Raw genomic sequence first — 20361 nt, 5'->3', positions numbered from 1 at the left:
TTCAGTACTACACATGATTATAGGACATATAAACATTTATGGAGCACAGTGCAGTGAGCGAGGGAAGGCTATGGCAAGCCGTTTTAACAATTATTCCTATTAGCCTACTAGTACTTGGCTTTAATTGGTAATCTAATGGTGACTTTTAAAATTTCACAAGTCAGTAGGCCTGCTTGCCAATATAGGCCTATTGCTGACTTTTATTTAGATAAATAATAAATAAAATATTTAAAATTGCTTTAATGAAATAACATTGATAGATTATGCTAAGTAACTTGAGCCAATGTCCTACGATATGTCACTACTTCTGTCTCATTGTGACATTTTAAAAGATTGTCAATCTACTTGTGAAAGTTATAATGGCACTTTAATGAGAAAGAAAAATCTCTTGCCAGTTACAGGACCTGATCTCGTGAGAAAATATGGGCCTAAATATTTTATGAGGCGTCGATTTCATATGAATTTTATAGGCTACACTTGTGTAAAAAAAAAAAAAAAAAAAAAAAAAACTCAGAAAAGAAAAAAGCCATGAAATTTAGGGTAAAACCCACAGAAACTCTTGCCAGAAACTTAAAATAAAAAATAAAAAAATGAACAACCTATAATATGTTTTGTGCCTTTGTACAATGACAGCCAACAAAACCAGGTGGTGATGAGAAAGTCACATGATGAATCAAGCTCATCACAAGTTGAAAAGGTAATTACTAATAGCCAATATAAAAGGCACAGTGTCATTCACACAATAGTAAACACCATCATGGTAACACATATGACACTAAAGAAATGGAATAAACATTAATGTAACATTTATGTTACATTAATGTTTGTCTGAAATCACTGATGATATGTCCAGGTGCACCAGACGGTGTATTAAAAAACCTAACAAAAACTAAATCATTACAGGATAAATTTTCATTCAGGAAAATTGAAAACATGTTCTGATATAAAATATTCAAGTTATCTGCGTTTTTGAATAACTCAGCAGACCCTTGAACAGCACCTCCGAAAATGCGCCTAAAGCTTCAACAGAAAACACAAGCCTTTTGCGGTCCCATGGCAAATATGAAACAGACAGACAAGGAATTCCTGTTCTTTTCCATAACTCCTGAAGCCTTCTTAACAAAGGGCAAAGGGCTTGTGTTGATAAGGTGGCTATTATTAACCACTAGGAAAAAATGATCTTTTAAATCTCCTGGGTTTTAAATATATTAAAAACAAGAGCCTCAATACACACAGGTGGTTGAGCTCACCGTGTCTTGCATTGTTCACCTGTGTACTCAAGCACTTCAATAGACCTCATTCCACATTGTTCACAATTCAACCAGCTTCAATAGAAGTTAGCAATACCTGAATCACTTACTCATAATTTAACAAAGATCAAAGGCTCCCTTTAACCACAACACAATAACACATTATTCATATTCTACTATACTTAAATTCATTGGTCTGTAGGACCAGTTGTGTCCAGATTTAAATTGGTCTATTACACAGATAAAATAACATTTGTTTCTTGCTAAAGAACACTAAAATTACATCATTACTTAAAATACAAGTATTTATACATTTGATCAAAGCTAAAAAAACAAGTCATTTTATCAGGTATCAATACGCTAAAAAAACTAAACAAATGATAATAGCTGGATTGCTCTTATCTGATGCCCAGAGGTGTGGCTGCATTGCCTGGCATTCTGCCACACTCTGTTCAGGGGTTGTTAATCTGGTTTATTTACACTTAAGGAACTGGAGACTGTATATAACATCAAATGCCTAGTAAATATAACAGGCCGAGGTAATCATTACTTTGTACTATTTCAAATAAAATCTGAAGGGCATTTACATTGGTAACACCACTCTGCAGCACTGTAGCTGTTTCAGATCTAAAAGTATTTTGGGCTGTTCATTGTCACTTGATTAAAGTTCATCCAGTTGACAGCTGTTCAACAGCAGCAGATTTACAATGCCGTGATTGAGTAAGGTTTAGTCTAACAGCAGACAGCATTTCCTTTGGGGTCTAAACACATTACGCTGCAGACAACTGTAGATAATCAGTCTAAGGAAATGGTGGGCAGTGTTATCACAGGATGGCCATGGTTAAATTGCTACTAAACCAATTCATGATCACAAAGTTGAACAAAGTTTAAAATCAATCAAAACATGAAATATATCATTTGAATAGAAAGTGAATTATTTATAAGTGAATACATTTACAAATGAGTTATTTCATCTTTATTGTAGAGCTTTAATGGTCAAAACCAATTCACTTTGTCATGGCATGCAATGTAACATGATCCGGCACTGAGTACTTCTCCCTTGATCTCCAATTTCTGATAATTGAAAATGGCTGAGACTAATTATATTGTGGACAGCAAGAAACAGGAAGAAAAATAGTCAAATAAATAAATGGTCACAGCTCAGTTATGCAGGGGAGATAAAAAAAAAAAAAAAGCAATACCAAAAAGCAATACAATAACATTCAGATTATCTGAGGAAGTAATGTTGGCATGGTCAAACATTGATAACACAAAATTAAAGGGGGCATTTCACCCCCAAAAATAAAAAGTCTATCAACATTTACTCACCCTCATATCAAACCTGTACGACTTTCTTCTGTTGTGCACAAAAGATGACATGAGGTTAATTAAATGGTGACAGATTCTCATTTTTGGTTGAACTATCCCTTTAAGCATGTTAAGAGAACTGAGCTGCTTCTTGGGACGGCCAAGTGCAGTGACTGAAATGTTGTAATCACCAAAAGTACCTTCAAAACCTTGTGAATCCAGCTCATTTGCTTGGCGAGCATCCCAGTGACAGCTTCATTTGTTTTTTAGAAAACCTTTCCACACCCCGTTCTCATCAAATGGCTGGCGCAGTAATGCACTCAGACTAAAGTCCCCATCTATACAGCTCAGATAATAAAAGTGTCAATTCTGTGACAAATCTGTGTTACTAGTCCTAAATCTCACTGGCCAGGTTGGGAAATCGTTTTAATAAGATGTTGGCTTCCTTAGGCAAAAGTCGACCCTGAGTTCCCTGCTGTCCTTTGGCCTTGGTCTGCGCCTGTAAGAAACGAAATTAGAAAACAATGTTCATAAAAACAACTATTGCATGCATTTTAATTACTATTTTAATCTGCTCAACAAAGGCTTTAAGATAATTAATTCTAACTAACATTCAAGCTGTTGACTAGAGGGTAGAGATGCTAGCAGAAATATTATCTCGCTAGATGCGTGAGGATGCCAAAAACACGGAAACGAACTAAAGGTCTAGCAGGAAACTGCAATGAAAACTGGGAAATGTGTTCGCCATAACCAGGAAATGGCAGAGAAAATCTAGTTCTGCATTCATCCCAATTAGCCATTCCCATATATTCATCAAAACCATGTTAATTCAGGCCATTAAATTGTTGTCAGCTATCAGTAGGATGTTTTACAGAGGATTTCCTGAGGATTGTGAGTTACATGGCTGCAATACCTTTTCAACACATGTAAAGAAGGATGAGACTTCTTTAGAGCAGAGTGCATTGTTAAAGTCGTTCTGTTTCCAGCAAACCATCAGCGACGACATCTCCGTAACGCAGGTGGCCTCTGTAACAAAGAGATTATGTCACCATGTAAGGGTTTAGCAAAACAATACATTACAACAGGCCTTCAATGATGCCTTAAAAAAGGCCAACTAGCAACATGTGTATTTCCTGTCCCATTTCGGAAAGCAAAAATATTTTGTCATTTTGGTTTAGCCAATCAGATAATGTTTATTTTAATATGGAGACTGAGTGAGACCAAGTTAATTATAATTGCTAAATGTATATGCTAAGAAAGATTTAAAGGGGTCCTATTATGCTCTTTTACGAAGTCTTGATTTTGTTTTGGGGGTTTACTTGAATATGTTTCCATGTGTGCTTGTTCAAAAAACACATTATTTTTCACATATTTTACATTATTACAGGTCCTCTCTCCCCAGTCTGGTTGAATGCGTTGTTTTCGATGAAGCCCCTCCTTATGAAATCTGAAATGTGCTGTGATTGGAGCTTTCTAACCAGGAGCTCTACTCAGATGTAAATATTAACGATGACAACAATTTCAAAACAATTCAAGCTCTATTTAGACCCTGACAATGTTAACGAACAACATGATTGTGCTGAACGGATTTAAAAACAATTTCACAGGACGTTCCAGAGTGGTATGTTGTTGTAATTTTCTTATAGATACAATGTTATCCACCATTTAATTATTTTTGTCAGAAAATTATGTTAAAACAATCAGTAATCGATCACAAAATCATGGATAATTTTGCTAAGAGGTGGTGAACAGTCTTACAGAAGCTAAAGTAAACTCTACATCAATACTGTAATGTTAGTTAGCAGGCAAGCGGAGGCAAAGCATTGCCCTTCATCTACATCATAGCTATGATAGCAACTACAAAAAGCTTTTAATTGGAACTGTTAATAGAAAACACAACAACAAAAAATAATAATACAAGCTGTGATCCATAAACAACAGATTGTGCAAACTAAATGGGAGTTTAGCATTGAACTCTCTTCTGGAGGCTGTTCTCCATAATGTTCAGGAAAAGAGTTAAAAAAAAATGTTTAGGATGAAATTTGTTGTAGTCATTAAAAAGCAATTTGTGTAAAGGAGAATATCTCCCTCCCTATGCATTGAACTTTGGGCGTCGTAACTTTGCAGATGTTTTTATGCTCAAACAGAAACATTACACACTAACTAAACACTTACTTCAGTTTATTAAATAATCCAGGACCCCTTTAAATAATAATACAAAACACTTTTTAATTGAACTATTTCATGATTCATATTAAGTAATTGTATGAATAACTTCTATTTTTATTAAAATTTTACGACGAACATCTGGACTCAAACTACTGGACTGAACTGAAACTTTATTTCTTAAATCACCATTATTAAAAAACAACATTATATACTGCCCTTACAATTAAAACTACAGAGCTTTTATCATTAAACTAAACATTTTTATTAATATTTTAAGATGTAGCCTACATCTGGACTCAAACTAGTGGACTGAACTGAAACCTGTTTCTTAATCACCATATTTACCATACTACATACTGCCCCCACAATTAAAACTACAGAGCTTTTATCATTAAACTAAGCATTTCAATATATTACTATGATATATTGGGAGATATATAGCGTGACAACTGATGTATATATTTTATGAAAATGCTACACTGCTATACAAAATCTTGTTGGTATATGAGATATATTTTTTTCCTATTCAAACGTGCATGTGCTCCATATTCTCACTATATAAAGCCTGATGTATCAAATATGATACAAGATAAAACACATATGTTATGCAAACTTCTTTTTCACTTTTTTTTTATATTTTGTATAAAGGGTAAAAAAGGGTTCCATTTAAAAAAAATAGATGATTATTATAATTATTACATATGCATTTACAAGTATTATTCACAACAAGTATTAACTTCGGGATATGAATAACGTTATAATGCAACCGAATAAACAAAACGTGAGGAGAGGACAGTCATACCCGTTTAGTGCACATCCATTGAACTAAAGGTCCAAGGACGAACAGAATTAGACTAACAGACATCTCAGAGTTTATGTGACGTTACACATATGTTAAATGAAAAAGTCCTAACCTCCTTTCTTCGGCTTGCGGATAGCGACCTCATTCTTAAGAGCCAGAGGTTTGACGGCTTTCATTGCGGGTTTCCCACTCTGCTTGCTCAACAGCCTGGCAACCTTCTCTTGAATCCCAGATCCACTCATGGCCGTTCTATAATGTCTCCTCTCGACACGGTTAAAAAAATGTTTTCAAAATAAGACTGAAATGTAGCCTACAAATATAACAGTTCTAATGATAAACTTAAATGTCATTGCCGACTACTTCTTACTTTTCGTCCTTACTGTCTATGTGTGTAAGTCGCCATTTTGTGTCGGAAAGCGTTCTCGACTTGTTTTCATGGTTACCGCTGCTGACACTGTCGTAAAAGTATCATTGGCTTCTTTTCATGGCTGTCATCTATGGCTGTCATACAACCACAGATTGTTCACTGTTCATACAGTATTTGTACATAAAGTTATGTCAACCGCGAAAATTATAAATAAAGCAGAAGATATTTTTGCACTTCAAATATTATGAGAAATTTTTATTGGCAGAAATTTATATTTTTATATCAGTTGATTTTTGTAACATTTGAAAAACGAATTTAATCAATACACTAATCCATGGCCAATTAACGTACACTGGGGAATGCAGGTAAGTGGTGAAATCTAGTGAAATTTTGAGTTGTTTCTAATGTGTTCTGGCTTGTTCACCTGGAATTTGGGTTAGGGTTCAACTCATGAATATAATTAAGGATTAACTCTCCTTTTAACAAGAACTGGACATGTGCTTAATTGTAAACATCAGGACAGGATGCCTGCCTTTAGGTGAGGCAGGTTTTCCAATAAAAGTTTTACAAGGCACAAGGCAACCCTAACTTGATTTTTACTTTTAAGTTAAAACCTAGTGTATGTTTAGGATGTTTAGAACAACATTGTAAACAACATTTTACAATACAAACATGTAAACAACATTTATATCTTTAAATTTCCAGTACTCTAATTGACAATTAAATTTTTAAGTACTTTTTGAACAAAATCCCTATTTCTCTATTTAAGACAAACCAAAGTTTTCCTTTCATCCATAGGGCATTCAGATTTATATTAAGTTGATTCAGAAACGTTTTCACATGGATTTGACCTATGTAACACCACAAAAATGCTTCCTGATCCTGTTAATTGCAGCTTACATGCATGAAAAGTACTCCACTCTTAATTAATGAGGCCTATCAAACAGAAACTCCCTTCTTATGCAGCTCAGTTATAAACATGCAGAGACAAAGTTTCAATGGTTATGTTGTTTTTTTGCTCTTCCTTGCTGTAAAATCAGACCACAAATTTAATTTAAGAATTGGCTAACTATAAATCATGCCATCGTGGAGAGATACAATTTGTGTGTGAAGGTTTCTATCCAATTTTTATGATATTTTGTCACTAATTTATTTTATTTTATTTTATTTATTTTTTTAAAATAAATCTATTTGGGTAATTTTTCACCTGTTTTTCCCCACCACGGTTCCTTCAGGGTACTTAAACAGACGATGAACTGGTCCATGCATTCCAGTAAATGGCAGCTTGTACTCAGATCTGTTCTGGTATTCAGACTGTGTCTCTGCTTGTTTGTATCAGGGCTACCTACTACTAGTTTTCAGCCCATGAGTTATCATTTAACATTTTTATTAAATTGAATTGCATTTAAGTGTAAGAGTAAGTGTAGCTCCAAGCTGATTTCAGCCGTAGTGTTTTTTTTTGTCTGTATCGGGTTTTCATGTGCCAGCAGAATAGGTTGACATGGACAATCCCTAAGAAACAAAGACTGCCCCTCCATGAACTCTGACCTGTCCTGCTCCTGTTTGCTTGACTGAGCTAAATTCAATGGCCTGAACGCAGTTTTTCCAATGAATTTTTCTCTTCTTCTTGTTGGTGAGGTTGGGTTTTCTCTGCTCTCAATTATAAATCATTCCCCGGAACAATCTATTTCAAACTTCATTCAACAAGCCTGACAACATAGCTTTTTTTCTCTAGAGCTATTGGACTAGTTGGTTTTGTATCAGGACTTTGTGTCTTTTGCTCTTTAAGGAAAATACCTCTCATCGAATTGCCTTTAGAAAAAGTTAGTGAGTTAGTCTATAAATGTAGACTAGAGTATATTTTTGCACCATGAAATACTTTTGTAAAATCTAAACTGTAAATGTACAAATAGGGCCCTTATAAACTAAATTTCAAACAAATTTCCATTTGAATCTTTCTCTACTTTTCTCAACCAAGAATTCAATTTAAACATTTGTCTCACATTACCATGTTTCCCTTTCTATTTTCCTCTTTTTAGTCAGCTTTGCTTGCCCAACAAGTGTTACACTGAACAAACATACCAGACCAACTGAGGTCATGACATTCTGCTCCCTCATTGTTGCACTGAGTATTTGTGCCGGTACCTACTGCTTGGTAAGGTGACCCTGTAACCTGTAAGAATGCAGCTAGATCTCTTTTGAGACCCTCTTTCATCACATGATCCCACCAAAAATCTTAACCACATTAGTTATAACATATTGGCATGTTTGAAGAAGGACTCTGGTGATTGTTTAATCCAAGCCTATGAGTCAAGTCAAAGTGATAATGTAACACATGTTTCTCATATATTCAGTGATATTAAAAAGAATATCAAGGTTACTGTAGGATTCTTGCTATTAAAGTTTCTTGACTATAATTCGATAATAACCGCTCACTCTAATTTTAGAATGAGTTTAATGGTTGTCAGCGGCTGTGTAACATGATATGAAGGAAGAATGGAATTAGGCTTAATATAATATCATTAAACTCTGCATAACTTAGTCAGGGGAAAATGAATTAACAAACACTTTAAGGCTTAAGTTTTATTTGCCCACAGAGGAATGAAACAAAGTTAAGTAATCATTTTCTGCTTGAATTTTGTTTAAAAAAAAAAAAACTGTGACCCACGTGCAATAGTTTAGTAAATAAGTCTGATAATATTTGTATCTGTCTTTCTCTTAATTATTTCCTGATTTATTTCAATTTCTCTTAGTTAATGTGCCAGGTTCCTTTGACCGTAATGCTCAGTTTTGGTTTCATTTTCATTGTGATTAAGATTTGCCTGCCTTAGTTATTATTATTTTATTATTAGTTATTACTATTCTTTTGATCTTCGTCATCCTCCTTCATCTTCGGACCCATAGCATGACATATTATCCAGCCTGGTGTTAATTTCTAATTTATTATAATCAGATTTTATATATTTATCCCTATACCTTTTTTTTTGTCAAATGGGTTTCATAAATATAGTCTTCTATATTCAATGTTATGATAATGGGAGACATCCCCGAGGGAGTAGAAGCCTCCTGACTGTATGAATATGATGAATTTTTGATGAGATGTCATGGTGTGGGTCTTTTTTCTCAGATGGCACATAGTGGCACAGACATGGGGGTTCTCTGTCCAGACCCCCTGTAGAACACAGCCATGACACCCCATCTGCCAAAAACAGGACATTCAGGGGCTCAGAGACATGCACTCAAACATGATATGAAAACTACATGTAAATACATTGATATTACTTAAGTACACTACATAAAGAGGGCTGTTAGCATCTCTGAGGTATTAATTTAACTATCTCTCTTGCAAATGTGTGTTCTTATTGTCCCAATGATTCATTAATTTAATTATCCCATGCATTTAATTTCACACTTGAACAGTAAACAGACTTTGTGAGACAATGTGGCTAAGAAGATATTGAGGGTTTGTCCATGGGGAATAGACAAAAATGAAATAGGACAAAAGCGTGTCTGTGGTAGTAATAGAGTGAGAGAGAGAAACTGTCTGGTCTCTCTGTGGACTGTCTGGAATTGTGAATTGATTAATGCAAGGCAGTTCCATTAGCTAATGAAGTCTGTCTGGTCAACAGTGCATTCTGTAGAGCAATTACTTCACCTCTGTCATGCATCTTTTGACTTTGTTCCTTCACAATATTGTATCAGTGATTGGTATGATTTATTTGTTTTAATTAAGTGTTGCTATTGGATATCATTATGACCAATAGCCTGTAATATGTAAGACTTCAATTATTATGAGAACAGAAGAGATAGCAGGTTGATGCAAATGTGTTTATTAATGTGACATTAAATATCATAGACGTAAATTTAGCAAACTTCTGTAAATGGGTTGTCAGCCGTTCCAGGATGGCTGTTATTGTGTTCCCCGCATGCTTTAATTTACTAGGATCATAGTCTGATGGGTAACTTAAGTATTGTTGTAATGTATTAGTTTGTGTAAATTTTTTTAGAGGTAGAACTTTTGGACTCTTCTTCTATATGTCTATTGTAAGAAAAAATGATGTGGACGTCGAAGATCTCAAAAATGAAGTTTATTTACAGCATAGCAGTGGCAAGGCACACGAAGCACCTTGGGTTCACCGGCGTCAGAATGAACCCCGAACTCATCCCAGCGCAACCATTTTATACAGTATTACATCTGTTTTCCCCCTCAGCATGTAAATTAAGCTTTCTCTTAAATGTAAATCAAGACAAACAGATTCGTCTTCTCTATCAGCGTGGGGCTGAAACTCTGTCTTTAAATGTAAATTGAAGAGAACGAGACAAGTGGTGCCTCCGTGTCTATGTCTTTGTTATTCCAAACTCTGTCTTTAAATGTAAATCGAAGAGAACGATACAAGTGTTAGAGTGATACGGTCAAATGTTTAAAGGTGATGATATCTCTCAGAAACTCCCTAATCAAGATGGTTCTTGAATACCCACTGTCTTTCCCACTCTATAGGTGATAAACGTGACTCTGTGATACGTTTAAGATTGTAAGGAATTGATTCTGTGATAAATAAGCTCTTTTAAGTGAAGGAACATTTCAATATATCTATATTGGAGTGGAAGTTTGATCGGAGCAGACTGTAATTTCTTACAGAGTCCCCCCTTTGATGCTCTTGGCCACAAGTAGCATCACATCCACTCCCTTTTCCTAAATAACACCTCCCTTTCCTGGTGGGCAGGTGCCCAGTGGCGGTGCCACCCTGGCTTAGGTTGCCCCCCTATGGCCATCGGAGAAGTCTTACCCGTCATAGGAATGACACCTCATGCACACTGGTTACAGCTCTACTTCACTTGAGCAGACTTATCATAGTTTGTGTTAAGAATTATTATTATTTTTTTTTTTTTGAAACATATTTGGGTTTTTGAGAGGTAATCAAGAACCATCACATCCAACGGGAACGTCCAATATTGATCATAAATTTATCTTCAGCCTGACGTTTCAACATGGAACACAAACAACATAACCTAACCCACTGACCGATAGAGTGGGTCTGTCCTCTGCCCACTCGTTTTCCATCTATGTGCAACGACTGCTGTCCATAGTCTCTGAAATGGTTTGATCTCTTCTCGTTTCTTTTCTCATTGTCCATTCTTTTTCACATGGACCATAAGTTCTTCTAGAAGAAGCCGTCACTGGTGTGTTCGAGTCTGTGCCTCTTCATCAGTTCCATCCATCCCATGGTGGGTCTCAGGGTTTCTAGATCTTTTAGGCCTGGATTTCTGGATCTTGCAGGTCAGGAAATCTCTGTATTCTGTTCTTTTTCTTGAGATAATCCCCTGGCTCCACTGGTTCTACTTCCTTCTCGTCCTTCAAACGACCATGTCATCTTTCTCCAGGAGGTTACACGTTTCAGGCAAACATCTCACTGCTTCTATCTGAAATAATGATCAAAAGAAAAGGTTGCCCCCCCTTTCCCCACAATCATCTTTTCACATTCAAACATCAAAGTCACAGAAGTTTAATCTCAAAACATCAAACATTGGTAACATTTAAAACAAAAAAATATATATTCCTAAACATAATGTCATTAAAACATTTGTTATAAATTACAACTGCATAAAGAATCACCCCCCTTTTGATAGTAAATCCTCTTCTAAAACGTGTTACTATCATAAACCTAATTCTAATTTGTATCAGCATCTGCTTGAGACTGAGCTACATTCCTGTTGCTCATGCGGTGATACGTTGGACAAGGTGTGAATCGCTTCTTTATTTCCTTTCAACATTGCCAACTGGGTTTCTAAATTGCCTATTTTCTTAAGCAAACCATGGTAGCTCAACTTTCTTTTGTGTGACAAGTGACACCTTCTTGCCTTGTGCCCCATCAGTCCACAAGCAAAACAAACAACTTCCTGATCTTCCTTTCTTTTCTCCAAACAGTGCCTTGCAATGTGACCATCCTTTCCACATGCATGACAGACAAAGCTTTGTAGAGGTCTCTCATTGTCTTGACAATGTCTAGCAATGTGACCAGCTTTTCCACATGCATAGCAAATAACAACACCTTCTGAATTTATTCTTGCAAATATCCTTGGTCTATGATGGAAACCATTAGACCAACATTCTCTCCCGCCAACGGCAGCAACTGGATGTCTAGATTTGACCGTTTTCATTTGACTATTAGCATTATTGTTGTAAAACTGTGTCATTTTACCAATAATGTCAGTGTATTCAGAGAGTGGAGTCACAAGCATTGTCACAGCAGACCGGGTGAGTGGGTCACATTTGTTAATCAAGGCAGTCTTGAAACTGACATCATTCTTAGTAATATCAGGATTGCCACTGAAAGTTTTAAACATCTCCAATAATCGTCCTGAAAAAGCTGCTGGATGCTCCCCTTTCCTCATGCGCATCTCAGATATTCTATCCCAATTAACTGACATCACACCTAAGACTTCAAGCAGTGCCTTTTTCCTCTCTGACTTATTAGCATTTCTGTCCTTTACTTTCTGAGTTAAGGCTCCAGACAAAGTGTCAGGCAAGCACATTCTTAACACAACACACACCTCACCATCTGTTAAATTGTACACTTCAGCATATTCCTCCAAGTTTTTCAGAAAATCTAATGGATCTTGTTTGGCAGGATCAAATTTACCAATATTCTTGATCATAGTTTCTAGTTCAGTTGGATTAAATCCTCGGACTATGGTAGAGGTCATTGGCTCTTCTCTACCTTCACTAGCATGCATAGTCGTCGTAGTATGGACTGGGGCCATGGGAAATCTGACTCTACAGTCTGAGTATTGGCTACTGAATGACAGAGAATCTTTTTCCCAACCCTCAGCTCTATCTTCCTGCAAATCTGGCATTTCTGGAACTGGGTTACACAATCTGACATCTAACAATGTGTTACTATGGTTTTTCTCAGTTGTGTCACTCTTTATCATGAACTGACAAGCTGCCTTTGCTTCCTCCAAATTTTTGGACAATATTTCCACAGATGATTTGAGCATACTATTGTTAGTTCTAAGAAGTGCGATCTCATTCTGCATCTTGACCTTTTCTTCTTTCCATATCATTTCACTAGCCAGGTAATTTTTGGTAGAAATCACCCCAACACTGAGTCGCTCATTTTCAGCCTCTAACTCATCTACTCTCCTCCTAGTTACTTTGTATGAAGCAAAAAGAGCTTGAAGTGCATTAGCAATTTTCCCATTTTTGTTCTTAGGCATTTTGGGATCATTTTCAAACTTAGAGATCGCCCACTCATATGGTTTATCAACAATATTCTCTATTCCGTCAAACATTCCCTGAGAACCATGTTTAGCGATGTATTTCACAATAATTTCTTCCATTTTCAAAAGTTTTATCTGGCTTTAGACTATCTCGTGATCTAATAGTTATTCACAAAGTCTGATTTTAAATAACTACCATTCGTATAATTATTCACAGCTCCAGTAGCCTACTTCGGACGCAAATGAACAAGATAGCCACACTACCTGAGGCTTAACTTAACCATGGCCACAGTCTTTTTAAACCATAAATTTCACTGGACAAAACAGTTTAAAAAAAATAACACTGTCACAGTACGTCGGACAAAACCACACTACGTCGGGTTTTATGTTATTTTCTTAAAACAGTTGACTTATCCACAGAACTTTGGGCTTAAACAATATTTATAAAATTTAAAACACTGCCACACGTCGGGCAAAACCACACTGCTTCGGGGTTTTTTTGTTTTAAATTTCACACAGCCACGGTGTCAGACTCACTAATCTACTATTCAAAACACAATCGTTGTGAAATAATTCTGTGACCACACTGCGTCGGATCTATTCAATTACTTTAGAATTTTTTCAGAATTATTACGACTTCACAATCGGTTTCAAGTAGGCTGCATACACTTTTGTTTCGGATACTTTAGAAACAACTGATCAAATATAATTCTGCCACCACACTACTTCGGGTTTATTCACTTACTTTAGAATCTTAACAGAATTATAAGAGGCCAACACCAAGTTTCAGTTACTTTAGAAACTTTACACTTAAGCCCTTTGTTTCAATTACTTTAGAAACAACAATTCCAACACAACTCTGCCGCCACACTGCTTCAGGCTGATTCAATTCCGTTAGAATCTTAAACAAAATCGTACAGAATAGGCTTAACAACTCCTCCTAACACACAATAGTTGTGAAATAATTCTGTGACCACACTGCGTCAGGTCGATTCAATTACTTTAGAATTTCCTCAGAATTATAACAACTTCACCAACATAATACGTTAGAAACATACACATTTGTTTCAGTTACTTTAGAAACAACAAATCTAATATAATTCTGCCACCACACTACTTCGGGACGGGTTTATTCACTTACTTTAGAATCTCAACAGAATTATAAGAGACCGATCCCAAGTTTCAGTTACTTTAGAAACTTAACACTTAAGCACTTTGTTTCAATTACTTTAGAAACAACAATTCTAATACAACTCTGTCACCACACTATCTTCGGGTTGATTCAGTTCCGTTAGAATCTTAAACAAAATTGTACAGAATAGGCTTAACAACTCCTCCTGCTAAGACTGAATAAACCAAATTCTCTTCTGTCCTTAAATTTTCCTTTTCTAGATTTTTTTAAAACAAGGGGTTTCCTGACAAAACAGCATAAATGAAAGAAAACAGCTTTTTTCTTACCTTTTCCCCGCTTTTTGTTGGAAACCTCCTGGAAGGGTGGCTCGCCAATGTAAGAAAAAATGATGTGGACGTCGAAGATCTCAAAAATGAAGTTTATTTACAGCATAGCAGTGGCAAGGCACACGAAGCACCTTGGGTTCACCGGCGTCAGAATGAACCCCGAACTCATCCCAGCGCAACCATTTTATACAGTATTACATCTGTTTTCCCCCTCAGCATGTAAATTAAGCTTTCTCTTAAATGTAAATCAAGACAAACAGATTCGTCTTCTCTATCAGCGTGGGGCTGAAACTCTGTCTTTAAATGTAAATTGAAGAGAACGAGACAAGTGGTGCCTCCGTGTCTATGTCTTTGTTATTCCAAACTCTGTCTTTAAATGTAAATCGAAGAGAACGATACAAGTGTTAGAGTGATACGGTCAAATGTTTAAAGGTGATGATATCTCTCAGAAACTCCCTAATCAAGATGGTTCTTGAATACCCACTGTCTTTCCCACTCTATAGGTGATAAACGTGACTCTGTGATACGTTTAAGATTGTAAGGAATTGATTCTGTGATAAATAAGCTCTTTTAAGTGAAGGAACATTTCAATATATCTATATTGGAGTGGAAGTTTGATCGGAGCAGACTGTAATTTCTTACACTATATATTTCTATACTTCTATATATTACTACATTTTTATGTTTTTAAAACAGGTCTCTTCTGCTCACCAAGGCTGCATTTGTTTTATCAAAATACAGTAAAGATAGTAATTTTGTGAATTGTAATATATTATTTCAAATGTAGTTTATTCTATGATGGCAAAGCTGATTTTTCAACAGCCATTACTCCAGCCTTTAGAAATCATTCAAAAATGATGATTTTCTGCTCAAGAAACATTTCTCGTCATTAGTAAGGTTGAAAACAGTTGTGTTTAACATTTTTGAGCTTGGAAACTGTGATTCATTTTTTTTTTTAATCTTTAATGAATAGAAAGTTAAAAGGAACCACATTTATTTAAAATAGAAAACTGGCCCTAAACTTTAAATGGTTTTATATATACTGTCAATATTGTCCCATGGAGATGTGTTGTTCTTGAACTGGCCAAAAGTGGTTAAACAACACAAGGAGAATGGTCAGAATGTGAATGGTCAGAATGGATGTTTATAGTGACATTTGACTTTTTGCCCCAACCCTTGATCTCCTGACTCTGATTTATTTGCAAGAAAGGTCTCAGTAGGAGTTTCAGTAGACCCTTTGTTTATGCAGATGTGAACCTTATTTTCTGCTGTCATGTTTTGTCTGTTTGGTTTCGGGTTAGAGGCCGAAATAAGAGCATTATCAAATCATTCACTGGGCACAAACGTGTCTATAGAGGTCTTTGACTCTAATGATATTCCAGTGCATTGAATGCCAACATCATGAGGCCCGAGTTTCATCAATGCTTTTAGTGAAATAATAATATAGTTTTAAAAATGTATACTATATATATAATGTTATACATATCATTTTTATTCTGGCGCTTTCCGGCGCATGTGCAGACTGAAGCACCAGCGCCCTCAGATCACGTGGCTGTGGTTACAAGAGGTAAAAACGATATAAATACTGTTCATTTTCTCACACAAACCGCTCGTTTCGTGTCTTAGGCCATCAATGTGTACTTACATTACGAGTCATTAAATCATGTTTAATTTGGACTTTTCTGTGAATGCTCTTTGAGGTGGTGACCATAGACCTGCATTATGTCTGACAGACAAGAACTGTTTGACCTAAAAATATCAAAATTGAAACTGCTGCGGAAACAAAGACACCTACATTTTGGATGCCCTTGAGGTAAGCTAAAACATACCAAAAATTAATTTCAAAGTGAACTATCTCTTTAAGGTTTCATTTGTCATCAGAAGTCGGTAGAAAGCATGCAGTTATTTGCATAGACATGGTTGTTTGTACCCTGCTGAAGTGGGGCTAATATCTGATTGGATGGTGGATGTTCCATGCGAATTTGCATAACTAAATTAACTTTTTTCTATTTGTGCATTGAGTTGCTTAATTAACAGTTTGTGATTACTCTGTAGGAAAATATGGTGATACGAAGCTGCTTTTACTTAATTGGATTCTGATTAAACTGTTTATTTCATTGGTGTAGTTCACTGTTTCCCAAATACGGGGTTTGTGACGGAAGTGCAGGTGGTTTGTGAGTCGATGAAAAGCTAATTAAACGGAATGAAAAATTATAAATGTGGCTGCAGAATTAATCATAATAAAATTCAGACAGGCTATAGATGTGATTTAATAGTCTGTTGCATGTTTGTTTCAGAGTAAAAAAACACACGGATGTGTTGGACGCATTCAGATGTTTTTGCTGCAGAGGACCTCGGTTCGACACAGAAAATGCTGCTTCTCACCAACTCCATCCCTGTAGCCTATGTGTAGTGAATTTAACTTGCAATTAGGGAACGCAATATGCACATAGATTTCGTTTATTCACATGTTCGCATTTCGCACAATTTCCTGCATTTATGTGGAGAGAAGTTTGCAGCATATGTTCATGGTGAACGTGTGAATGTTTGTTGATTTTTTTGTAGACTGAGAGAAAAAAATAATGTCGATCGCCCCCTGGAGGAGAAAGAAAGAAAGACGAGGCTGTGCTGTCCTTGCCTATATAAAGCAGACAGAACAGAAACAGAAAAAAAAGCTAAATGAAAGAAAAACGAGGTAATTGAATTTAAAAGTATAAGGAACAACCGTCAGAGGCAAGCCATTAATGGATATAAAGCAAAAGCTTACAGCACCTGGTATTCCCAGGCGGTCTCCCATCCAAGTACTAACCAGGCCCGACCCTGCTTAGCTTCCGAGATCGGACGAGATCGGGCGTGTTCAGGGTGGTATGGCCGTAAGCGAGTAAGACAGCCAACAGAAAGCTATTTGAAGAAGAGACATCAGGGAGAGACACTCGTCCCGGGCTACAGCTAATTACAAGACAAAAAGCAAACAACTTGCTCCAAGTGTTTTCATGTCTTTATAAACTTTTTTTAAACATTTTTTTTCTCGCTTCAATAAAAGCTGTCTCGACTTTAGATTAGGCTATGTCGATTAATTCTGCAGCTATAACTTGATATTCCTTTATCATCTTTTCATCAGCTCACAAACTGCACATTTCCCCATTTGGGAAACTGTTCAAGCACTTATATTAAGAAATTTAAAACCTTAATTTCTTTTTGACTGAAGAAAGAAAGACATGGACATCTTGGATGACATGGGGGTGAGTAAATTCAGCAACAGTTTTTTTTTTTTAAAAGTGAACTACTCCTTTAAGGCTCTTTGGTTTAAACAACTGTGATGCACTGTTCTCCTTTAAAATATTGGATTTTAAAACTCTTATATCATGTTTTATAAGTGTACAATTTATGTGTGAATATTCCCAAACTCTCTGGCAGTGGGATCTCTCTATGGGTTATGTGATTGTTGTTGTATTTCAAAATACATAGTATATATAAAACATGTCTGCATTAAAGTAAAAATGATTAAAAAACACGTCTTTTGAAAGGAATTAAGTAGCTAGTACTAAATTATGTGTGTTACACACAAGTGTTACAACTAACTGTCCTCTGTCTGTTACAATTACTGTCCGAAAAAAAGGTACAAAAGCTGTCACTGGGGCGGTACCTTTTCAAAAAGGTACACTTTTGTACCTAAAGGGTGCATATTGGTACCATAATTGTACAAATATGTACCATGAAGGTATGCACCAATATGCCTTTAGGTACAAAAGTGTACCTTTTGAAAAGGTACCGCCCCAGTGACAGCTTTCGTACCTTTTTTATTAGAGTGTGGGGTAAGTTGTAACATTTGCACTTCTGTCACTTTCAGTGCAACTGTACGAAAATGGTAGGTCCTAGAAAAAAACTTTAAGTGTTCATTTGTAGCAGAGATGTGTATGTTGCTTGTGTAAAAAAATATTAATCTAACCTAATTATTTTTTTTAATTAATTGAGCCAAAACCAAAATGCGGTTGTGCCCCGCTCTCCCCTACTGGGTCTTGTTCAACATATTTATTTTCATATAAAAGCATCAGAAGTTATATATATATACTTATCTATCTATCTATCTATCTATCTATCTATCTATCTATCTATCTATCTATCTATCTATCTATCTATCTATCTATCTATCTATCTATCTATCTATCTATCTCTCTATCTCTCTCTCTCTCTCTCTCTCTCTCTCTCTCTCTCTCTCTCTCTCTCTCTCTCTCTCTCTCTCTATATATATATATATATATATAAGAATTGAGTCAACAATTCTTTTTCAACCCAGTCTCATATAAAAATGTACCCTGGCTACGTTGGTCCAAAGTGCAAAACGTAGAGGGGTTACAATAATGGCCCTTAAATTGTATGACTGTTACATTTTTTTTTGCTTATTCTTCTCCTATTGTTTTCCGTCAGAGTCACGTGACTTTCAAGATTACGGCTGTGAGAACGAAAAACATGGCGGACATTTCTTTCATGTTTAGTGAAAAAAACTATATTTTCAGTTGGTTTCTGCATAAAAAAACAAGTTTTGATTACATTTCTAGCGAGAAATATATATTTTATTTTCATAATATCCACTCAGTGAGTGTACATAATTCCCTGTTTGCTCGTTACTGCAAATATTTTTCAGATCTCACCAGAATAATGTGAAACTGAAACGTTTTGGTTGCTATAACATGGACGCTGCTATCTGCATATTTTGACTTAGTTTCTGCATAAAAATAAGTTTTGATTACATTTCTAGCGAGAAATATATATTTCATTTTCATAAGATCCACTCAGTGAATGTACATAATCACCTGTTTGCTCGTTATTGCGAATATCTTTCAGATCTCGCCAGAATAATGTGAAACTGAAACGTTTTGGTTGCTATGGACGCTGCTATCGGCATATTTTATCTTAGTTTCTGCATAAAAATAAGTTTTGATTACATTTCTAGCGAGAAATATATATTTTATTTTCATAATATCCACTCAGTGAGTGTACATAATCACCTGTTTGCTCGTTACTGCAAATATTTTTCAGATCTCGCCAGAATAATGTGAAACTGAAACGTTTTGGTTGCTATAACATGGACCCTGCTATCGGCATATTTTATCTTAGTTTCTGCATAAAAATAAGTTTTGATTACATTTCTAGCGAGAAATATATATTTTATTTTCATAATATCCACTCAGTGAGTGTACATAATCACCTGTTTGCTCGTTAATGCGAATATCTTTAAGATCTCGCCAGAATGTGAAACTGAAACGTTTTGGTTGCTATAACACGCTGCTATCGGCATATTTTGACTTAGTTTCTGCATAAAAATAAGGTTTGATTACATTTCTAGCGAGAAATATATATTTTATTTTCATAATATTCACTCAGTCAATGTACATAATCACTGGCTTGCTCGTTGTTGCGAATATTTTTCAGATCTCGACAGAATAATGTGAAACTGAAACATTTTAGTTGCCATGGACGCTGCTATCGCCATATTTTTAGTTAGTTTCTGCATGAAAATAAGTTTTGATTACATTTCTAGCGAGAAATATATATTTTATTTTTATAATATCCACTCAGTGAATGTACATGCTTGCTAGTTGTTGCGATAGTTTTCAGATCTCGACAGAATAATGTGAAACTGAAACGTTTTGGTTGCTATGGATGCTGCTATCGCCATATTTTTAGTTAGTTTCTGCATGAAAATAAGTTTTGATTACATTTCTAGAGAGAAACATATTTTATTTTCATAATATTCAGTCATTGAATGTACATAATCACTCACT

General features: G+C 35.6%; 1 protein-coding gene and 1 non-coding gene across 2 annotated transcripts; both read right to left on the bottom strand.

Moving 5' to 3' along the window:
* Positions 1 to 2674: 2674 nt before the first annotated feature.
* Positions 2675 to 5917, bottom strand: chchd1 (coiled-coil-helix-coiled-coil-helix domain containing 1). Its single transcript, XM_039673015.2, has 3 exons — positions 5642 to 5917; positions 3472 to 3584; positions 2675 to 3057 (listed from the first exon to the last, which is right to left on the bottom strand). Exons 1-3 carry the CDS (start codon positions 5769 to 5771, stop codon positions 2953 to 2955), a joined length of 348 nt encoding a protein of 115 aa, XP_039528949.1. The 5' UTR covers positions 5772 to 5917; the 3' UTR covers positions 2675 to 2952.
* An 11418-nt stretch (positions 5918 to 17335) lies between these two features.
* Positions 17336 to 17454, bottom strand: LOC120480074 (5S ribosomal RNA). The gene has a single exon (XR_005623028.1). It is a non-coding gene; the product is annotated as a 5S ribosomal RNA (ribosomal RNA).
* Positions 17455 to 20361: the final 2907 nt, after the last annotated feature.

The sequence above is a fragment of the Pimephales promelas genome, chromosome 11 (genome assembly GCF_988280905.1).
Source record: "Pimephales promelas chromosome 11, fPimPro1.hap1.1, whole genome shotgun sequence".
NCBI classification, from domain to species: Eukaryota; Metazoa; Chordata; class Actinopteri; order Cypriniformes; family Leuciscidae; genus Pimephales; species Pimephales promelas.
The sequence above is the reverse complement of the archived record's forward strand: the minus strand, read 5'-3'. Positions and strand labels throughout refer to the sequence as shown.

Excerpts from the sequence above, each read along its gene's own strand:
- chchd1 (XM_039673015.2), bottom strand. The coding sequence starts at position 5,771 with ATGAGTGGATCTGGGATTCAAGAGAAGGTTGCCAGGCTGTTGAGCAAG. Across the intron at positions 3,585-5,641 it reads CCGCAAGCCGAAGAAAGGAG|AGGCCACCTGCGTTACGGAG; the intron begins GTTAGGACTTTT and ends TCTTTGTTACAG. Across the intron at positions 3,058-3,471 it reads TCTTTACATGTGTTGAAAAG|GCGCAGACCAAGGCCAAAGG; the intron begins GTATTGCAGCCA and ends CGTTTCTTACAG.